Raw genomic sequence first — 19,693 nt, 5'->3', positions numbered from 1 at the left:
CAAAGCCCCCAGGAAAGAAAAAAAACATTTCACCCCCCCCTCACTTGCCACGCTGATCATAAATAAGACTATTATCTATAAAAAATGTATAAGTATAGCTAAAACTTATGATTTTAGCCAAAAAAGAATTTTTATTCATCAACATATTCAATTTGACAATAAGTATATTTGTTACTTTTCAGCTATTCTGAATTTTAGAAAATAGGAATTGCAAATTGCATTCCTGCTCATAAAAAAAATTGGGTCAATTTCCCCCAAACAGGTTGCTCCAAATATTTAGTGACTAAATAATCAAGCTCTTTGATGATGATGTGGATTATTTGCCAAATACCAAAATTATTACCTTTTTAAAAATGTATTAAACTGGTTGACGCGATTGCTTTATCGAAGTCGTGAATACATACACAGTATTATATCAAATAAAACAAAGTTAACACAAATATATATATTTTTTATGAATAAACAATATTATTTATCGGCCCCCGCTTTGAGAACCACTGAGTTAAAGGTTTGTCTAAGCAGGAAAAAAAAACAACCCAACCCTAACCCTAAGTGCCTGGCAAAAAAAAAAAAAAAAAGATGCCAATCCTTATTTTATCACAAATACACTTCACATGGCAAAAAAAATCATTTTCCCTGGGGTCATCCGCACCCCCCTGGCATCAACAGGGGGGCCCGCCCCACTATTTGAGAAGCACTGATATAGGTTAACGTGATGGATAAAAATGATTCTGAACATGTTAATGCTCACAGTCTGAGGCGGACGCAGTTCCTACTGATCACATTTTAGCAAATCTGACCACTCAAACGTGCTTTTTAAAGTGGCAAACTGGTCTCATAGACCAAAATTTATGGGGAGGGATTTGGAAGAGAAGGAAGTGAGTAATGTAGTGCAATGCACAATTTACATTTAAGAGAAACATGGTGATCATCAAAACATTATTAAAAGAAAAAAAAATCATAAAGTAGAAAAGTGTTACTTTGATTTTGTTTTTTTTGTTTTGTTTTTTTTAATAGATCATCAGACTACCGTGTCTTGCTCCAACCATAAACATATTTTGTATTGTGCCCATAAACAATGAGCACGAAGGTATTTGTCGATAATTGTCCAATGCACTTTATACAATCGATGTACCAGCTTAGATCCCTTTAAATCATGGAATATGCATTTTTGGGATGAGGAGCACAACTGAGTTGCTCTTTTTACATTCATGTACATTTTGCCAAATCTTATGATGTTCTTCAGTGGCTTATGTATGGAGTGATTTTCAGAGGCTTGTATGACTGAAGCATATAGGAACAAGGACATGGCAGTTTTACACTTGGGTTGACGTCAGGAGTTTTTGCGAGGCCATCCCGTTTTTTTCTGTGTACTTAGTTACTGTAAATACTGTAAATGTTGAAGTGAGAGTTGCCAAAAGACTAGTTTACTTCTAGACTGTGCCACTGACTGCACAATCTCAATTTAATATATTTGCATTGAAATTGTCTTTGTTGATGAAAAGCCCCAGTAAAGACGGCACCCCTGTTTGCAACATCACGCTACAATTAAGGCTCCTGATTGTCTGCACCTGGGCCAATCAGAAATTCCCCTCAAAGAAAGAGACAATAGTAACAAGAAAATAAGCTGTTTAGTATGAGTGGGGAACATGTGGCAAATTGCACAGGGCTGCAATGCAAATATATACCCATTTGGGTGCTTATTCCCCCGAATGCACGTTCTGCCAGGGAGATCATTTTAAAGGCAAACGAAAAGTGTTTTTCAAACTCTGTAACATTCATTGGCAAACAGCGAAATAATTTACTGACCACCAATTTTCCAACTTTGAATTTTGTTTATCGATGCTTAATGCAGACATGCTCCTGCTATTTTGTTTGCCTGCACCTCATGTGATATATAAAAATGGCATGATAAAATAAAACGCTGCTTTAGCTTTCCTGGCTTCATCGCCTCATTAGATATCAAATGTAGACAAAAAAAAAAAAAAAAAACCCACACACATTTTGACAAATTTCAAAATTATTACATTTTAAAAAATATATGAACTCATTGAATGCCATTAACCTATTCAATGCCGGGGACGTATTTTCACCCTTTAAGAGTCCAGGCAATCTTATGTGCATAAATTTCAAGATAAGTGTTAAGTCGACACGTATGCTTACGCGTTATGTAGTCAGGCAACATTTTAGCGTGCTGGTTTTGAATATCCTGCACCAAATCTCCCTAAAAATATGCGCATATATATTTATAACAGCCAGCGATAGTTTTTCAGTTCAGTCTGCTTTCCCTTCCCACCTCCCACTCGTTGCCAGTCAGACGCAGGGTTTTCACTAACATGCATTATGTGATATCTCTACAACCTGCGACAGGAGACCAAGACATCTCTCCCAGCTCTGACAGTGCAAAGTGTAAATCAGGCAGCACAAACTCTGGGAATAATTCCGTATTTTAACGTGCAATATTGCGGTCGGAGCGGAGCGGCAAGAGAGCGAAGAGGCTGTGCGATGTGTGCGGCGCTGCTCCTGTGGGAGGATGTGTGTGGGCGTCCAGTAGCGCTCTCAGTCCTGCTGGTTGTGTAACCGGCTATGGAAGGAATAGACGAGAGATGGGCTGGTGTGTGGGAGGGACCAATGTGTCATCCCCATCACTCCCAGGTCGTGTCAGCTGTGGAAGCGTTGGACTTCAGAGCGGTGTAGTGATGCTGCAAGAACAGCATAGGCTATATTTATCTCCCAACATTTAAGTGCAGCTCTTTTTAGTGTACTGCATGCTACGTGATGCAAAATAGAAAAATGCCCGGGCTTGAAAATGTGACGTTTAGGACAGCAGCCAGGTACCGGCGCTATTTCAGAAAAAACCTTTTTGACACGACTTGGGGTTCTGTGAGTTCATGGACTTGAATCGTTTGTGTTTTTTGAGAGTAGTATTTATTCATTTATTTATTTTGAGGACCAGTGCTAAAACAAACAAACAAGCAAAATAACATACAAATCAAAACTGTATACCGGTAATATGGAAAAATGCCTCCATGATTCTGTTGATTAATTTTGTTGAATTTTAACTCCACCATCTTAAAACATTAATCTTTTCTTGTTTCTCTCTAATTTTGTCACATGCTGGCGATGGGTGGTGGTGGACCTAAGAAATGGCAGGGAAGCCAGGCGATAGATGAACTCAAAATTAGTTTTCATTTCCATTCAAGGGCGAGGCAAACTCGAATAAAAAATTGTATCCAATTGTATCCAAGGCACGGCTAAATTCTGGTCAAGTGATCGCAGTCATTTTAATGAATAAAATTTCAAATCACTATTATTACTATTTTCATTACAGTGTTTAGTTTTAATCCAGGCATTTGGCAGCTTTTTAAATGACTCAGACATGCCCAAAACAATTGTTGATCACAGCTCTTGAGAGTACATGCTGATTTTGGTAAAAACTTGGAGGATGACCAAGTCATGACAAACCATCTTCACTGTGACATGTTTTGCAAGAACCCCCTCCCTCTTTTTTGTTTTGTGTTATCTCTTATTTGTAGGTATTCTTCTAAAACTAATTAAAACAGATGCGTGAAAACAAAGTTATTTTTTGGTTACATTTTAGGTGTACAGCAGACCGAGTTTCACAATAATATCTCTCTTACAGTGTCAATAAAAACTCTGCACTGCATTTGTGACAGTGTGAATTTGTGAAATTGCTTTTCCTTTTCCTTTTCCTTTCCTTTTCCGATTTCCTTCAGAACCTTGAAACACTGAAGACCACATGTACCATGTTGGAGGAGCAAGTTCTAGAACTTGAGACGTTAAATGATGAACTTCTGGAGAAAGAGAGGCAGTGGGATTCCTGGAGGTCTACACTTGAGGAGGAGAAGAGCCAGGCTGAGAGGAAGAGCAGGGAGGTCCAAAGAATGCTGGACACCGAGAAACAGAACAGGTTAATAGAAAACATAATGTGTGTGTGTGTGTGTGTGTGTGTGTGTGTGTGTGTGTGTGTGTATATATATATATATATATATATATATATATATATATATATGTGTGTGTGTGTGTGTGTGTGTGTGTGTGTGTGTGTGTGTCTTTTTATAAGAGTTTTTGCTTTGAAAACACTTAGTGGAAAGCAAATACATACTTGTTCTAGGCATATATTATAATAGGTTTTAGTTTGTCACAGCTACTTCAATAGGCCATGATCCAATGTAATGATAATATCTGTTACATATTCAGGAAGAATAAAGAGTGACCTTTGTAGGTAGTGTTTACTATTAATGTTTTTGCTTGCCTCCACCTACACTCGCTGGATGCAAAAGGCTTATTCTCTCAAGGGAACATCTCTTGGTATTCCGGATTTCAACAGGAAGCATATATAAAAGTCTGTCAAAGTGAGGGGAATTTGCTTTGCAAATTAAAACACCACACAGCACTGAAAGAGACCTTTTAATGTTTATGTGGTCGGAACATGAACTTTGTCAACTCCTTTGAAATCTTGCATAGAAGGGCGTTCAAGCGTAAGGACAAAAAGTTTGTTGCTGTCCTTCAGAGTCCGCGCTGAGCAGCGCAGCTCGGAGTCCCGTCAGGCTGTGGAACAGGCTGTTAAGGAGCACAAAGCTGAGATGTTGGCGCTACAGCAGATTCTCAAAGACCAGAAACTCAAAGCTGAGAGCCTTGCAGACACCGTGAGTGATCAAAGATTTCACACCCTCTGCGGCTAGCATATGTTGCAATGAGCACTTCCTGTTTTCTGTCCTTTAGTTGAATGATTTGGAGAAAAAGCATGCCATGTTGGAGATGAATGCGCGTAGTTTACAGCAAAAGCTGGAGAGTGAGAGAGATCTGAAACAGCGGCTGTTGGATGAGGTCTACTCACACGTTATCATCACAGCTTTTTCATGACATTATTAACATAACATATTCTACGTGCATGCTGATTTTTCTGTGGTGTCTTTTATATCATTTTGCCACGTAAGAATTGACAACGTAGACAGAACACACACTTTGAAATCTGTCCTTGTGGTAAAGTGCTGGAATCTGATAATGTGCCATCTGCTTTCCTTTTGCAGCAAGAGAAGCTTCAGCAGCAAATGGATGCTCAGAAGGCCCATATCTTTCGTTTGACCCAGGGCCTGCAAGATGCCCTGGATCAGACTGACTTACTGAAAACTGAGAGAACTGACCTGGAATATCAGCTGGAGAACATTCAGGTAATGCTACATATGCTGTACTATACACGCTCTTACTAAACTGTATATCTATATGCATACAGTAAATCCCACGCACTCATAATATTCATTTGTCATTCGGAGACTTGGCTAAGGTTGTGGTTACCGTTCAGTGAATTGGACTGGAAAGCGCCACCTCTACATGAGGGGGATCAGATCAAGCATTTTGAGATGTTTTTCAATTTTTTTTTTGTGTATTTTTGATCCAATACACCGTGTATATACTGTACACAGTGTCAGGCCATGCATTTGGTGTCTGAAACATCAGTGGGGATTTACCTGATCTAAATCACTTCTGAATACCACCAATATCACATTGTAATTGGAGAAACCATCGACACTGTCCGAAAATGAAAAACAAAGAAAACAATTTTTTAACTTCACACGATGGAGGCTTTGTGTGCTCCAAGCATCCAAAGAGCTACGTTGTCAGGGGACACCGAGTCCGAGTGGACCATGTTCCGTGCCTCCACTGTCGAGGCGGCTCGTCAAAATTGTGGTCGTAGGGTGGTCAGCGCCTGTCGTGGCGGCAGCCCCCGAACCGGCTTGGTGGACACCGGCGGTAAGGGCTGCCGTCAAGCTGAAGGAGTTCTGTCAGGCCTTTTAGACCTGTGGAACTTCGATGCCGACAGGTACCGAGTCTGAAGACCCAGAGGTGTGCTCTTGTATCCTCCGATTCAGGAGGAGCATGCTGGTTGGGATTGTGCTGTGTTTAATTTTATAATGAATCACAAAAAAATTTCAGATGTGTGGCATGGCGGAATTAAAAAGGCACACTGGACAATATGGGTTAATCAAGCACCGCCCCACCATTTTTTTGCATGATCAAAGTTCTGCTATGAGTACAGCAAAAGTCATTGAAGGATTATTACTTGTTTTCAATTGTGTCCTTTTGTTTGAACAAGAATTGTGTTGTTTGTCCTTGTAATCGAACACATTTTGTATTATTTCTCTGTAAGACGCCAAGTATCTGAGGAGAAATTCACAACAGTAGTGATGTTCACTTAGCTCCACCTGCAGGCTGTGTACTCCCATGAGAAGGTGAAAATGGAGGGAACTATTACCCAGCAGACAAAGCTCATTGACTTCCTCCAAGCCCAAGCCCATGGTGGTTCGAAGAAGAAAAAGGTAATGAAATTCCTTATTTACCTAATTGGTGTATAGAAAGGGTGGCTCTGTGACGCAGTAGTTAACAAGTCCACCTCACAGTTCAGGGACTCGAGTTCAAATCCACCTGGCTCCGGCCTTCCTGTGTGGATAAGCGGCTCTAGAAAATGGATGGATGGATGGATGGATGGATGGATGTATTGAAATGTGCATTTCACTTACCGAGAAGACACCTTTGAAGCATAGTATCCTCATTTATGTGGAGGCGTATAAAATCGGTCTTCACCACGGGCCGCATCGTGTTAGCTCGCTCTATGGCATGGAACAATTTGAATAGAGCTATTTATTCCTGAGCTCCCGCCTTATCCTTTCAGTCTAATTGTATTTGCAAAAGAAAAAAGAAAGAAAGAAAATCTCATAAATGAATATGCTGAAAACTGGTAATTACCTGATTTATAAAGGTGAAATGCGAGGGCAACGATGGATGAGTCACCTCATGCATAAATTGTCATTAAAACCCCACTAAACCTCTCTCCACATTCACAATAATTCGCAACTAATCAAAAGCTTGAACAGAATCTTTGTCGCAACTTTCTGCTGTCATTCTACGTGCCTTTGTTGTGCTTATTCTTTAGGGTCTTTTCGGGCGTCGACGCGAGGACCTTTTGGCCGCCATGGCTGCGCAGGCCCAGGGACAAAGTCAGGGCCAGGTCTCCCCGGTGTCTCCCATCCAGCCAGTTCCCCTGCAGTACAATGACATGAAAGTCGCACTGGAAAAAGAGCGAACGCGCTGTTCTGAGCTTGAGGATGCTCTTCAAAAAATGAGAGCAGAACTGCGATCTCTAAGAGAGGAAGGTAAGACCGCTTCATCTTTTCGTGTTTGGGAAAAGCATACGTCCATTGGGTGTTGAGGTCATTGCGTTCTGCGTCACACTGTTGCCATAACAACCGAGCCTGAAATTATTATTTTCATGTGTAGCGAGAGCAAAGAGGCAAGCCAACATGTGAAAAAATAGCATCCAGTTGAGTTTTCTGCTCCCCGTGTTTTGAAAAAGATACAATTTGCATCCCAGCACTCCAATACAAGGATCACGGCAGCTCCGCAAACCCGGCAACGACACGGCAACAGATGATGATGTCCGCTATGGTCAAGTCCCCCGATCACCAACAAGTCCCACCAAGCCTGGTGCCATCCAACTCGGGCCGCAGGAAAGAGGTTGCAACACCTGAGGGTAAGTGCGGAGATGATGGCACCTTCATTCCGGAAGACAATAATGGAACACAGCTCCATATTTGATATATTTTGGCCCTTTCCTTCACACAAATATAATTCCACACAAAAGGTTACTCTCTTATGTACTTTCTCTTTCACACACCTTTCAGAAAGAAGGAGGGTCACTTTTGAAAGTAAGTTTCCCAAGTCCATGGTTCCTACAGTTTGGTCTCATATCCCTTGTTTCCTTTTGCCTCACCCATTTCTCCAAAGGCCAGATTTTTCAAAGTTGTGCATGTCTCCAAAGTGGCATCTCCCAGCAGGTCAAATGTACATTTTTTTTAGTTTTGCAGTGCACAGCTTTCGAAATCTGAAGCATTGTTTTCTTGGTTGCTGAAGCTTAGCTAGTGTGGTTTGCACAATTCCGCAGTGTTTATCAACAAACTTTGTGTCCTTCTGGCATAAACCGGTTGATAAACACTGCAATGCACAAAATCTTGTGTCACACAGCAAATTTCCATCTAAAGGTATTATTCAGTCAGATCATTGAGCAAATTACTGTAAAGTCAAAGATGCATTGCTTTAGTTGTGGCTGACTTTGTTTGGTGCAAATACACAAACAAAACATTTTGGAATTAAGCGAAAAGACTCTCTGGCACAGCAAAAGTATATCTACAGCTCTACAGATTTTTTTTTTTTTTTTTTTGGGTCATCATTCTGAGTTCTGGTCATTTCAACTGAGTAATTTGGTCAGTTTCTGACCAACTAATGCAAACTTTGAGGCACCTTTAACCCTTGGGGGAATTTTGACCCAATTCAGGCTTTTAGATGTTATTTATGTGTGATATCAAAGGAAAAGCATACAAAAAACACTAGGAGGCTAAAATATTTCATAGATTGTCAAAACATGTCGACTTTCAATATGCCGTCCCTTCGAAATGCTTGCCAACGGGAGGTCGACAGTTAGACAAATTGTGTCAAATTTTGTCAAATCAGTTCGTCAAATTTAGCCCATGTTGGGCTCATTTACTGCCATAAAAAAAAAATTGGAAATAGTGTCACTTTTGGACATAATGAAAACCCGATGTTTTATTATACATTTCCCCTGATTTTTGCATTATTCCTTTCAGTGGCGACTTGGCACAGTGACAGTGGCACAATAGAAATTTTTGTGTTGAGACCCCAAAACCACAGCTAGCAGACAACTTATGAAATTTGCAAGCCATTCAATCACTTCATTGAGTGGCTTAGCTTGGACTCCCCTAATGCAAAGTTCTTGCTATGCATTGTGGGACTGTTAGTTGACAAAAACTAAATGTTGCAGGAGAGCACTTATTTTACTGGCCGGAATCGTTTTATTTCATGCAAAGCACAACATTATATCTGCACATTCCAGTCTACGAAAATTGCAGCATTGAATAGCTGTTTTAGCTGGGGGGGGTTTCTCACAAAATGAATATTTTACAAAACGAAACTGCCTTGTGGTATTTATAAGTAAATATACATATGTATGGACAGGGCTGATGCCACTGGGAATTTTGAGGGGTTAAAAGTAAAAATCTATTCATATTTGACGATGTTATGAGCCTTTCAAAATCAGCCCAGGTTGGGTTATAAGAAGTCCCCGGACACCCAGGGGTTAAAATCATTGTATTGACTGCATAATGCCTTTAAATGCTTCAGCCAGCAGCCACAAGCACAGAGATGAATGAATCCTTTGAACACTTTTGTTTTAGGTTTTAGCTGCTCACATCCTCAACATCTTTTGAGATCACGTTTTTCATTGAACTGACTTCATAGTTGGTATCGCATGATGTATTGAGGGTATGACCGAATGAGATATAATGAGGCATTCTGCTCTCGCTGTGACCCTGCCCTTATTGTATTCAGAATATAGCCGGCGAATGAAAGACAGTCAGAGGGAAAGAGACAGGGAGAGGGTGCATCACCACACCGCTCACCGCTTCACAGTGGGACTCAACATGCGCGCCGCCAAGTGCACGGTTTGCCTGGATACAGTGCACTTCGGTCGACAAGCCGCCACCTGTCTCGGTGAGATTTTTTTTCCATCCAGCAATACATTGAAACACAAACCAACCAAACAAAAAAAACACTCTACAAAATCTAACTTATAAATGAGTAATGATGCCCAGCTACTTTCAGTGGGTATATTACATCTTTTTAATCATATATTATTTATGACAATCAACTAAATTATTAATTAAAATTGAGGTTAAGATACACATAATTTTCAGAACTAATGCGACCATTCATCTATCCATTTGAAATGAAATTATAAGCAGTGATGAGTGAATTATTATCTGCTCGGACAGAGCCGTTCCAGAGAGCAAGGAAATAGAAGAAGCAAGGAATGCTTCGAAATGCATAAATAAAGGAAAATAATATTTTAGGGGTGTAAAAGCTCGAAAAAGTTGAATTTCCATGATAGGGGCCCTTTAAATATGAGTAAAATGTTGAACTTTTACTCACTGTTGACAGTGTCAACTTCTCATTGTGTAGAATTCCGACTACGTATCTTTGATTGACGTATAGGAATAAGAAAACAATAAAAGACAATGCGGCACGCACTGTATTGTATGACTTCCCGTTTATATCACTAATGCACAATGCTCTTCTGCGTTGAGGAGACCCAACTTTGTGTCCCATGTCTCCCTCAGAATGTCACGCTCTTTGCCATCCAAAATGCTCACCCTGCCTTCCAGCAACGTGTGGCATGTCGAGTGACTGCTCTCTGCATCTAGCTGAGGGCTTCTGTCGGGAGAAAGGCAACTCTTCGGGACAGCAGCTCAAAGACACCACTGGGCACATGCACCTGGAGGGATGGATGAAGCAGCCCAGGTTAACTATGCTCGCTCATTTGCAGGACGGGAGGAGGTTCACCAGTGTGTGATTGGCCCAGGCAGAGGTGGTGTATGCGTACTGAATAAAAAGGAAAATGGGACAAATATGATGGATAGACTTAACTGAAAAATTGCTTCCATTTCCAGCTTGTAACGCTGGCATCAAATTCTGAAAAGCAGTGCCGTCGTTATAGTTTAAAAATATAGTTATAAATATATAAATATAGTTTTAAAATATGCTAGCTATGTGTGTGTTAATACTGTAGAAAAACAGGGGCCCATTTTAACACAAAAGCTTTGTGTTGCTGCATTTGCAGAAATGGAAAACGAGGCCAAGGGTGGGAGAGGAAATACGTGGTGCTTGATGGGACTAAAGTCTCCGTCTATGAGATCGAACCCAGAGAAGGTTACTTAAGTGTTCACCTGAGTACTACTTACTTTTATGGAGTCGATTACTTTCTCCTATTGCGTTAAAATTTGCCATTTTGCCTTTTAATGCAGATTCTATTAAGCCACTGGAGGAGTTTGAGTTGTGCATGCCTGATGGAGAAGTCGAAGTTCACGGAGCGGTAGGGGCCACCGAGTTACCCAACACAGCCAAATCAGGTATTTTACCATCAACAGGATTTATATACAGCGGTACTTCTACTTACAAAATTAATTCATTCCGGAATTGATTTTGTTACGTGTATATTTCAAGCCCCGAAAAATGCTCCAAAACTCCTGAAATGAATATTATTCAATTGTAAAAATACATCAAAAACAGTAACAAATACATATTAGATTATATACATATTAGACATTACATTAGTGCATAATAATCAAAACATATCATGTAAATAATAATAAAAAACACTCCAAAACCCTTAAAGTGAATCATATTAACTGAAGCAATTGACAATATGAATACTGTTCACTTTTTATTTACAACTCAAGAATCAACTCTCGACTCAAGTCTAGAGTATGACTATTGAGGTTTTAGGAACACAACCCAACCCCAAAGGTTTTCCTTACAATAATTTGTTTTATAACCTCCCACTAGTCTAAACAGAGAATTCCGATTATTATTGCGTTTGTGAACTATGCAACAGCAAACAGCAAAATCCCCATTTTCCCCATCCCAGGGGATGGGCATTTTGTCACTGTTTGTCTCCTGAAAATAGCATTACAGTTGCTCAGGTAACAACACCTCAAGGTCACCTCAAACTCACGTTCCCTTTTATGAAGTTATGGATGTACAGCAATACCAAAAGGAATATGTTTAATATTATCTGGTTTAGTCAACCTAGAACATTTAGTAAATAACACAACAGGAAGGAAGACAATCGACTTTAAATTCTTTTTGCTCGCGAGGAGAATGGACAGAGATGTGTAGTTGCAGTCTCCTACCGCTCTGGCAACACATCCTGTCGAGCCCCTTTCATTCATAAGAGTTGCCCAAGTTACAAAACGTTGCTGCCACAAAGGACGTCGCGGTGGTTTCAGTCATCCTTATCGGTTCATACTGTGGCTACTATCTTTTTCTCCTAGAACATAACGGTCATCCACAGATCACGAGGTCACAGTGTCTCCTTTCTTCTTCTCCTCGCTACTCCCACTGACAACCTTTCACAATTAAAACAAGGCTATACTGCTGAATAAATGCTTTGCAATACAATAAGAGTAAACATGGGATCATTTATGTACTGTACATTTCAAACAAAAATTACACTTTTCATAAACTTAAGATGCGATTTCTCCAAGTATTTTCATTCCTGTTTTATTTATTTTACAAAAATCTTCTCTTATTGTTTTTTTTTTTTGTTAGTGTTCATCAACTGTAATAACCTTGAGAAGAAATCAAGTATTCCTAAATAATATCGCTCTTTATCTGTCAATATCAGATGTCCCTTACGTCCTCAAGCTGGAGTCTCGTTGTCATGCCCCTTGCTGGCCCGGACAGTCTATTTACTTCATGGCTCCCAGTTTCCCAGACAAGCAGCGCTGGGTGGCGGTCATGGAATCCGTTGTCGCTGGGGGGCGAGTCTCTCGGGAGAAGGCAGAAGCGGACGCTGTGAGTATCGCTGCATTCTGCGGACTTGCACCCATCAAGCTGCAAGCGCCCTCTTTTCTGAATGTGATTGGTACTGCGGGGGATATTAATGAGAGATCATTTACTCCAATTTAGAATACAGTAGAACCCCTCTACAACAAAATCATATTTGAAATTTTTCATAACAGGGGACTTTTCACTGTAGGAAATCTATGTCTCGGACGTAAACATAGAAAACCTGTTGCGCAATCTACAATCTGACTGAAGTTAAAAACAAAGCCATCCAACGTTTAAAAAAAAGATAAATAAAAGAAATTGCCAAATCATTTCATGCTGTACGTAAATCAATTTCTTGCATAATGTCTTTCACTTTGCTTCATCCATCTTTCATATTTATTGCTTTTATCCTATCTTCAAGTGTTGACTTGATTTAAGCTCTGCGTGGCTGCACGTGTCAAAATGACAATATTTTGGCAACCAAGCCCCTCCACGCGGATTTTCCGCAAAGCGTATCTTCTGGAATTTTCTTACGAAAGGACAACTTGTTGGACGAACTATTGCTTATGGAAATTCGCCGGTACAAACGCCTTCATGATTCGTCTGAAAAGGAATACCGTGATCTAAATACCGTAAACAATCCCTAACTGTAGAGTTCTTTTACTGCCACCTTTAGCATGGGAGAATACGGTCTGACCGCGGGAGAAAGCCGCTCTCAGTATAAAGTGTTGCAAAATGTATGCCGGCACGTCAAGTATAAACAAAGCGAGACTTTTGCTGCAGGTCTGTTTGCGACTGCAACGCAAATGTACAAATCGTATTATGCAACAGGGGGATTTTTCCTTGTACGAGGAAGTAAGAAAGCGAGAAAGGCTTCAATTCATGAGTTTTTTTCACACTGGGTTGGGTTTTTTTTTTTTGCACATGTAGGTTTTGTTGTAGTTGTCTTTTCTTCCCTGGATTTTAATGGATTGTTTCGATTTTCTATGTCTTTAATTCTCATCATTTACGTCTCCATTTTTCTCCGTCATGCTTCCTTTCTTTGTCTTTCACAACCCTGATTTTTTTTTTTTTTTGTATTTCCATTCCGCCTCATTATATGTCCACTACATGGGCATGTTTTGTTAATTTGCTGCATTTTGCCCTGTCTATCGAGTATCTTTGCGCACATAGGCTGCAGTGTACAAAAGACAAATGGTTCTATCGCCTCTGCTCCAGGTAAAAAAAAATAAAAAATAGTACAGATACAAGACTTCCTAAAATTCACAATTCCTTTCCTTTCCTTGCTTTTGTGAAAGCATGGTACCGGCATGCACCGGCCGCTCATTAAGTTGGCTGTGGGCTATTCCACCCCCACTTCCACTCCCACTCCCACCCAAGCTTCCACATGCCCCGCTGAGGTCCCCTCTCACGCTCACTGTCGTCTGATTGCAGCACTATCATTCCTTGCTGAAAATCCACAGCATTCAGTGGAAAAGGTGTTGAAAAGTTCCCCGAATTTCACATCCTCCAATCTCCTGATGCACGTTTGTTAGTTTTCACATTTTGTCATTTCTTACGAGACTTCTTATGAGCTCTGAGTAACACGTGATGTATGCAAAATTGTTAGAAAATCGGTGCTCAGTAAATGTAATTCAGATCCTCTTGGTTTTACAATATTAGGTAGGGCGAACTGACACACACGGTCACATTTTGCTATATTTGCACAACTGTTAACTCCAACCTGCCATAATACCAAATACTATAAATGAGCTCATTGGGTAATAAATACATATTGCTACCTCCCTTGAAAGCAGCGCTTCTCAATTATATTTTGCAAAGCTCCTCCCTCCCCCCCATGAAAGAGAAAAACATCTAAGTATACTTAAAATTGTATCGTCCGTTAACTTTTTTTTTTTATTTACAACATTTATGCCGGTTAAAGGCTTGTCTAAGCCGGAGGTGTGAAACATATGGTCCGCGTGCCGTTTCTGGCCGCAAATGGGTTTAATCCAACCTGTGAGATGATTTTGTTTAAAAATTAGCTGAATTTTGTAATAAACGAAAAACTTGACATGTTTCACGAATATTAGTAATGCTGATGTTTTATGATTAATAATGATGTTTGCTTTTACTGTTTTGGACAGTAATAAAAAATACCCCCCCCCCCCCCCCCGCCCCCCTTCCCGCCTGCATGGCCTTACGCCCCCACTATTTGAAAAACACTGCTTTGAAGTGACATCATTCTAAACCTCTCTCTCTTGTAATGTACAACATGCAATTCTAGTTTTACTGCTATACTACTGTTTGGTACGAGATACTTAGCCTTAATCTTTGAACCATTTTAAATTGACCATTGACAGGAGGCACCCATAATTTTGGCCTTCATTTTGGGGGGGGAGTGCATCCTATATTTAGGGAATTACAGTACAGTAGTTACATTTCATAATCTATAATTAAAATATAACCCTTTTCACCATTGCTGAGGACATCCGTATGTAACATGATAGCAGAGAAAATGATGAATGTTGCAACTGCTTGTGACCCCTAACCTGTCCTCACTTATTGCATTCTTTTTGTTGCGACTCCCTGGCCTCACTTTGAGCGAGTGACACTTTTGACTGTCATTATCGTCATGATTTTAGAAGCTACTCGGAAACTCTCTCCTGAAGCTGGAAGGAGATGACAGGCTCGATATCAACTGCACCCTTCCGCTTACGGATCAGGTACGGTAATCTTCCCGCATTGCGATCATGGTGACAAGTTCAGTATTAAACCGAGTGGTCGCACTGGGCTGTGCTGGCAGATAGTTCTGGTGGGTTCAGAGGAAGGTCTGTACGCCCTCAATGTGATCAAGAACTCGCTGACTCACATTCCTGGCCTGGGATCAGTTTTTCAGATCCAAATCATCAAGGAGATGGAGAAACTGCTGATGATCGTCGGTGAGAATCGGGCCTCTCTTAACAAGCTGTATGCACCCGTGATTGCTAATTAAACTTTGCATCGGTTGGCGCGTAACACCGAGATGTGTTCCGCAGGAGACGAGAGGGCCTTGTGCCTGGTGGAGATCAAGAGAGTGAAGCAGTCTTTGACCCAGTGCCACCTGCCCAGCCAGTCCGAGCTGGCGCCATACATTTTTGAGACGGTCAAAGGGTGCCATTTGTTCGCTGCTGGCAGAGTGTGTCTTACTCTTGAATAACGAGAGCTTAAGTTTGAGAAATCTGACTGGACAGATTGACGACATGCTTGTGTTTGTGTTGCCTTCACAGATAGATAATGGCTCTTGTATTTGTGCTGCCATGCCCAACAAGATCACCGTTCTACGTTATAACGACAATCTCAGCAAATACTGCATTCGCAAGGTAATATACAATTCCCTGCTATCATAACCCCACAGCACTCTACAGTCATATCATTAGTATGAACCTATCCTAAACCATTACACTTTTGTATCGTGTTCCACTGCCCCAATAAGATTGTGGTATTTACATTGCAAACTGTGGCATATTTTGAGCCAAATTGCATCCTTGGAGGTGCAAGCTTTGTGGACACGGGTATGCACACACATACAGTATATGTTAATAATCCTGTGAATACTGATAGTTTTTCCAAAAAATTAAACTTTCCCACGTCTAATTAATAATTCGCAGTAGATCTCTAATATCGCTCTCATCGTGCAACTTTAAAATTATGGAACGTAAAGCCCAAATATCTCTATTTCACAGGAAATTGAAACTCTGGAGCCTTGCAGCTGCATCCACCTGACGAGTTACAGCATCATCATTGGCACCAACAAGTTCTATGAGATTGAGATGAAGCAGTTTGTACTTGAAGGTTTAGTCATTGTCATGAAGGGGCATGGTGGGAGAGGGTGCCGACCCAAAATGCAGGGAGGCAGACAGGCGGGGTGGGCTCAAAATAACAATTTAATATCAAGATGACAAAAAAAAAACTGCATACAAAGTAACAAACAAACAGCAAACTGAATAACCTACAAAAAGGCTCAAACGCGGCACTCGGAAAAAACAGGAATGAAAACCTACAGATAATCTTATGTGGCGTCTGCTGTAGCAATAACACAGCATAACCACAACCACAACGACCTCCACAAAGAACTAAAAGGAAACGAGAAATTAAATGCACTGAAAACTGAAGGGACAAGGAACACCTGGGCAAGACACAATTTGTGCAGGGAGCTGATTGGCTGGACTTAAGTGAAGCAGGTTGACAAGGACAGGTGGACGCAATCAAACTAACAAGACACTGAGACAAGAGGGACAGAAACATGAACTAAAAACAAGAACAAAACCCAACAGACCTAGAACTAGAAAAATCAAAAACCAACAAAAGGCCGGAACAACCAAAACTACCCAGCACATAACAGTCATGGCTAAAGCACTTTCACCAAAATCATTTCTGTTGTGACTTGGATGTTTACATAAATGTTGACATTTTTCATAAAACTTTAAAAGGTTGATCAAAGAAATAGGTTAGCAATTTTATAATAAAGTGATAATAGGATGACTGAGCATAAGTAAAAATGAAAGAAATTGAACTCAATGCCATGCATACATTGCAGTTTTTGTCTCGTTTGAAATTTGGAATCAAGGCCAGTCCTGTTTCTTTGAGAGCAGACTCGATGGGGGAGAAAACAAAGTTTATTGGTTAATGGATTTGATTTTCAAAATTTGAGTTGGAACAGCCTGGGTTTTTTGGCCACTCTGCCATCTCCGAGGCAACCAGCCAATCTAAGATATGCCACACAAGAACGTTTTAAACTGAGAATGTTTCATGCAACACTGCCGCGCTGCCCATGTTTAATGATGTGAAATACTGTAAAGCACTTCCTATGTTTTGATTTGTTTATTGTGAGGAGTATAAATATTCACAGGGCCTAGCTCAATTCTGTATCAATAATTCTATATGCATGTATCTTTAAAACAACATGTACAGTGAAAGCTGTGAAATACCAAAAGGTAGAGAGAATAAAAGGCATGTTCTGCCCCAGAGTTCTTGGACAAGAATGACATGTCGCTGGCCTCAGCAGTGTTTGCTGCCTCATCACACAGCTTCCCCATCGCCATCATGCAAGTGGCCAGCAGCCTGCAGAAGGACGAGTACCTGCTGTGTTTTCATGGTGGGTACTCACAGATACCAAGTCCAAAAAGCCTTGTATCGTGGTCCAACGGGAACATAGACATACATTAAATTGTATGGGTTTTTTGTGTTTGTTTTTTTACTCACACCTTGCACAAACAAAATCAACAGAAAGAAATGAATAAACCACTATTAATGTAATTATAAATCATAAACATTATGAATCTAGCCGGTCGCTTAAAAAATGTGCGATCCTGTTTGGGTTTGAAAGTGACTTTGTTCAAGGATGAATTGGTTGAGCATGCTAAACTCTTGAGCGGACTTTCTGACATTTTCTTTGTCTTGCAGAGTTTGGTGTGTTCGTGGATACGTATGGCCGTAGGAGCCGCACTGAGGACATCAAGTGGAGTCGTCTGCCTTTGTCCTTCGGTGAACATGCCTTTATATATTTTGGTTTACTCACATGAGTACCAGGACATAGTGTCCGATACACATCATTGCTTTCAATGAAAATGGTCTTCCTCAATGTCGCTGTCAGGTTCAGACAACCTAGAACATTTACTAAACAACAAACCGGAAGAAAGACAAGTAGCATTTTCACTGGCGAGAAGAGCGGACAGGGACCTGCTCCTTCCAGTCTCGTTACACACCCTGTCCTTTCCTCATTTATTCATTTGAGCTGGCCCTTGTTCCAAAGCCATTGCTGCCCTTAAAGGGACAGTGTGTAAGATTTAAACTTTTCATTACGGACAGCAGGAGGTGCTGCAGGTGCTGCATTTACTATTGTCCGTAGCTAGAACAAACATGGCCGCCTCCTGAGAAGTGCCACCTCCCATATAATATAACACATTTATTTGCAAGTGTTTGAAATTTACATTCATTTCACTTATTCCTTTTTAATGAAATATGATCTAAATCTTACACACTGTGTCCCTTGGTGGGGAAGACAAATGGCAACAATGCAAACATTCAGTTTGTGATCCTGGGGGATGTAGGGATGAGTCCATTCAGCAATCTTCTTTCCCCGGAAGATTAATACTCGCCCCATGGTGTGCTGCAGGAGACGTGTCTTCTCCTCAGACCATCTTCACAAACAACTCCAACAGAAAACATCCATGTCTAATAATCTACCAACATACTTATGCAAGAAACAAATAGTATGGGATAACCTATTTACAGTCGCTCCTACATTAACAGCGACGTGGTCGCATTATTCAAACCCGCGTCCTCAAAAGATTCCATAAGTCCATCAGTTATAGTTTGTGTGGTTCGTTCGGGACCCATTTTAATTAGTCTCAGGAAGTCAGCGATAAATGTAAAGTGACAACGCAAATGATTTACCTCACACCATCACGGCAATTATCTATCTATCCATCTATAAATTCTATTGTGAAAAGTGTGCGTGTTATATGGTGCAGCCTACAGAGAGCCCTACCTATTTGTCACCTACTTCAACTCACTGGACGTCATTGAGGTTCAAGGTCATGCTGCTTTGGGGTGAGCCTCACTGACTACCGGCTCAAATTTATTGAACGACATAAACGTTCACGTTGGACCCACGTCTCCCGCTCTTTCGTGTCCGCAGCCCTTCGGTGCTGGCTCATCTGGACATCCCCAGCCCTCGCTATCTGGGCCCGGCCATCTCCTCCGGAGCCATTTATCTGGCATCGTCCTACCAGAACAAACTGCGGGTCATCTGTTGTAAGGGCAGCCTGATCCGAGAGTCGGGAGAACTGCAGAGGACCGGCTCCAGCAGAGGGTCAGCTTCTTTCCACGTGTCTAGTGGCATTTTGCTCTGGCTTGTAACACACTTTTGTCAAGGGTCAGTAATTATATTGGATTTTACAAACTATATTTTGTTCGGCTGAAGTTTGATCGTTTGAGCGGGAGGGCCTGCCTGTCCAATGCAACTAAGCCCTCTCCCTCCCCGTGTACTGCTGTGCCAATGGCAGCATGGATTTCGTTACCATGACAACTGCCGGCAGATCTTAGAGTGGCTGCACTTGGAGCTCTGAATTAACAAAAAAAAAGGCCATGAACTGCAAAGCACTCGTGAGCGTAGAAAGCTTCGATGCGAGCCACACCGTAGAATTATTCCATTTGCCAGTTGCTGTGCAGACGTGTAAGGGTGGGTAGTGCTGAGGCCAAACACAAATACAACCGCACCATGCAATTGAATATGTGTCGCTTATCA

General features: G+C 41.0%; 1 protein-coding gene across 5 annotated transcripts in view; it reads left to right on the top strand.

Annotated features, from left to right (window-relative positions):
• The window catches only part of citb (citron rho-interacting serine/threonine kinase b), a 48,637-nt gene that overhangs the window by 24,670 nt on the left and 4,274 nt on the right, over nt 1-19,693 (top strand). The window contains exons 17-38 of one of the 5 annotated variants that reach the window (XM_088433837.1): nt 3,738-3,931; nt 4,535-4,670; nt 4,747-4,851; nt 5,055-5,195; nt 6,234-6,341; nt 6,956-7,175; nt 7,394-7,552; nt 7,704-7,727; nt 9,424-9,585; nt 10,212-10,392; nt 10,712-10,800; nt 10,896-11,000; nt 12,278-12,447; nt 15,048-15,128; nt 15,209-15,344; nt 15,441-15,580; nt 15,672-15,764; nt 16,128-16,236; nt 17,411-17,539; nt 17,848-17,928; nt 18,918-18,996; nt 19,085-19,258. In XM_088433837.1, the coding sequence (XP_088289963.1) occupies nt 3,738-3,931; nt 4,535-4,670; nt 4,747-4,851; nt 5,055-5,195; nt 6,234-6,341; nt 6,956-7,175; nt 7,394-7,552; nt 7,704-7,727; nt 9,424-9,585; nt 10,212-10,392; nt 10,712-10,800; nt 10,896-11,000; nt 12,278-12,447; nt 15,048-15,128; nt 15,209-15,344; nt 15,441-15,580; nt 15,672-15,764; nt 16,128-16,236; nt 17,411-17,539; nt 17,848-17,928; nt 18,918-18,996; nt 19,085-19,258 (2,816 nt within the window). Of the gene's footprint in view, nt 1-3,737; nt 3,932-4,534; nt 4,671-4,746; nt 4,852-5,054; nt 5,196-6,221; nt 6,342-6,955; nt 7,176-7,393; nt 7,553-7,703; nt 7,728-9,423; nt 9,586-10,211; nt 10,393-10,711; nt 10,801-10,895; nt 11,001-12,277; nt 12,448-15,047; nt 15,129-15,208; nt 15,345-15,440; nt 15,581-15,671; nt 15,765-16,127; nt 16,237-17,410; nt 17,540-17,847; nt 17,929-18,917; nt 18,997-19,084; nt 19,259-19,693 lie in introns of all 5 variants that reach the window. The other 4 variants (XM_088433828.1, XM_088433854.1, XM_088433863.1 and 1 more) reach the window with 4 other exon arrangements.

Source organism: Hippichthys cyanospilos, chromosome 1 (assembly GCF_059441005.1).
Source record: "Hippichthys cyanospilos isolate Australia breed blue-spotted pipefish chromosome 1, RoL_Hcya_1.0, whole genome shotgun sequence".
In the NCBI taxonomy this organism is placed as follows: Eukaryota; Metazoa; Chordata; class Actinopteri; order Syngnathiformes; family Syngnathidae; genus Hippichthys; species Hippichthys cyanospilos.
Note: the sequence above shows the minus strand (reverse complement) of the source record. Positions and strands in the feature narration are given on the sequence as shown.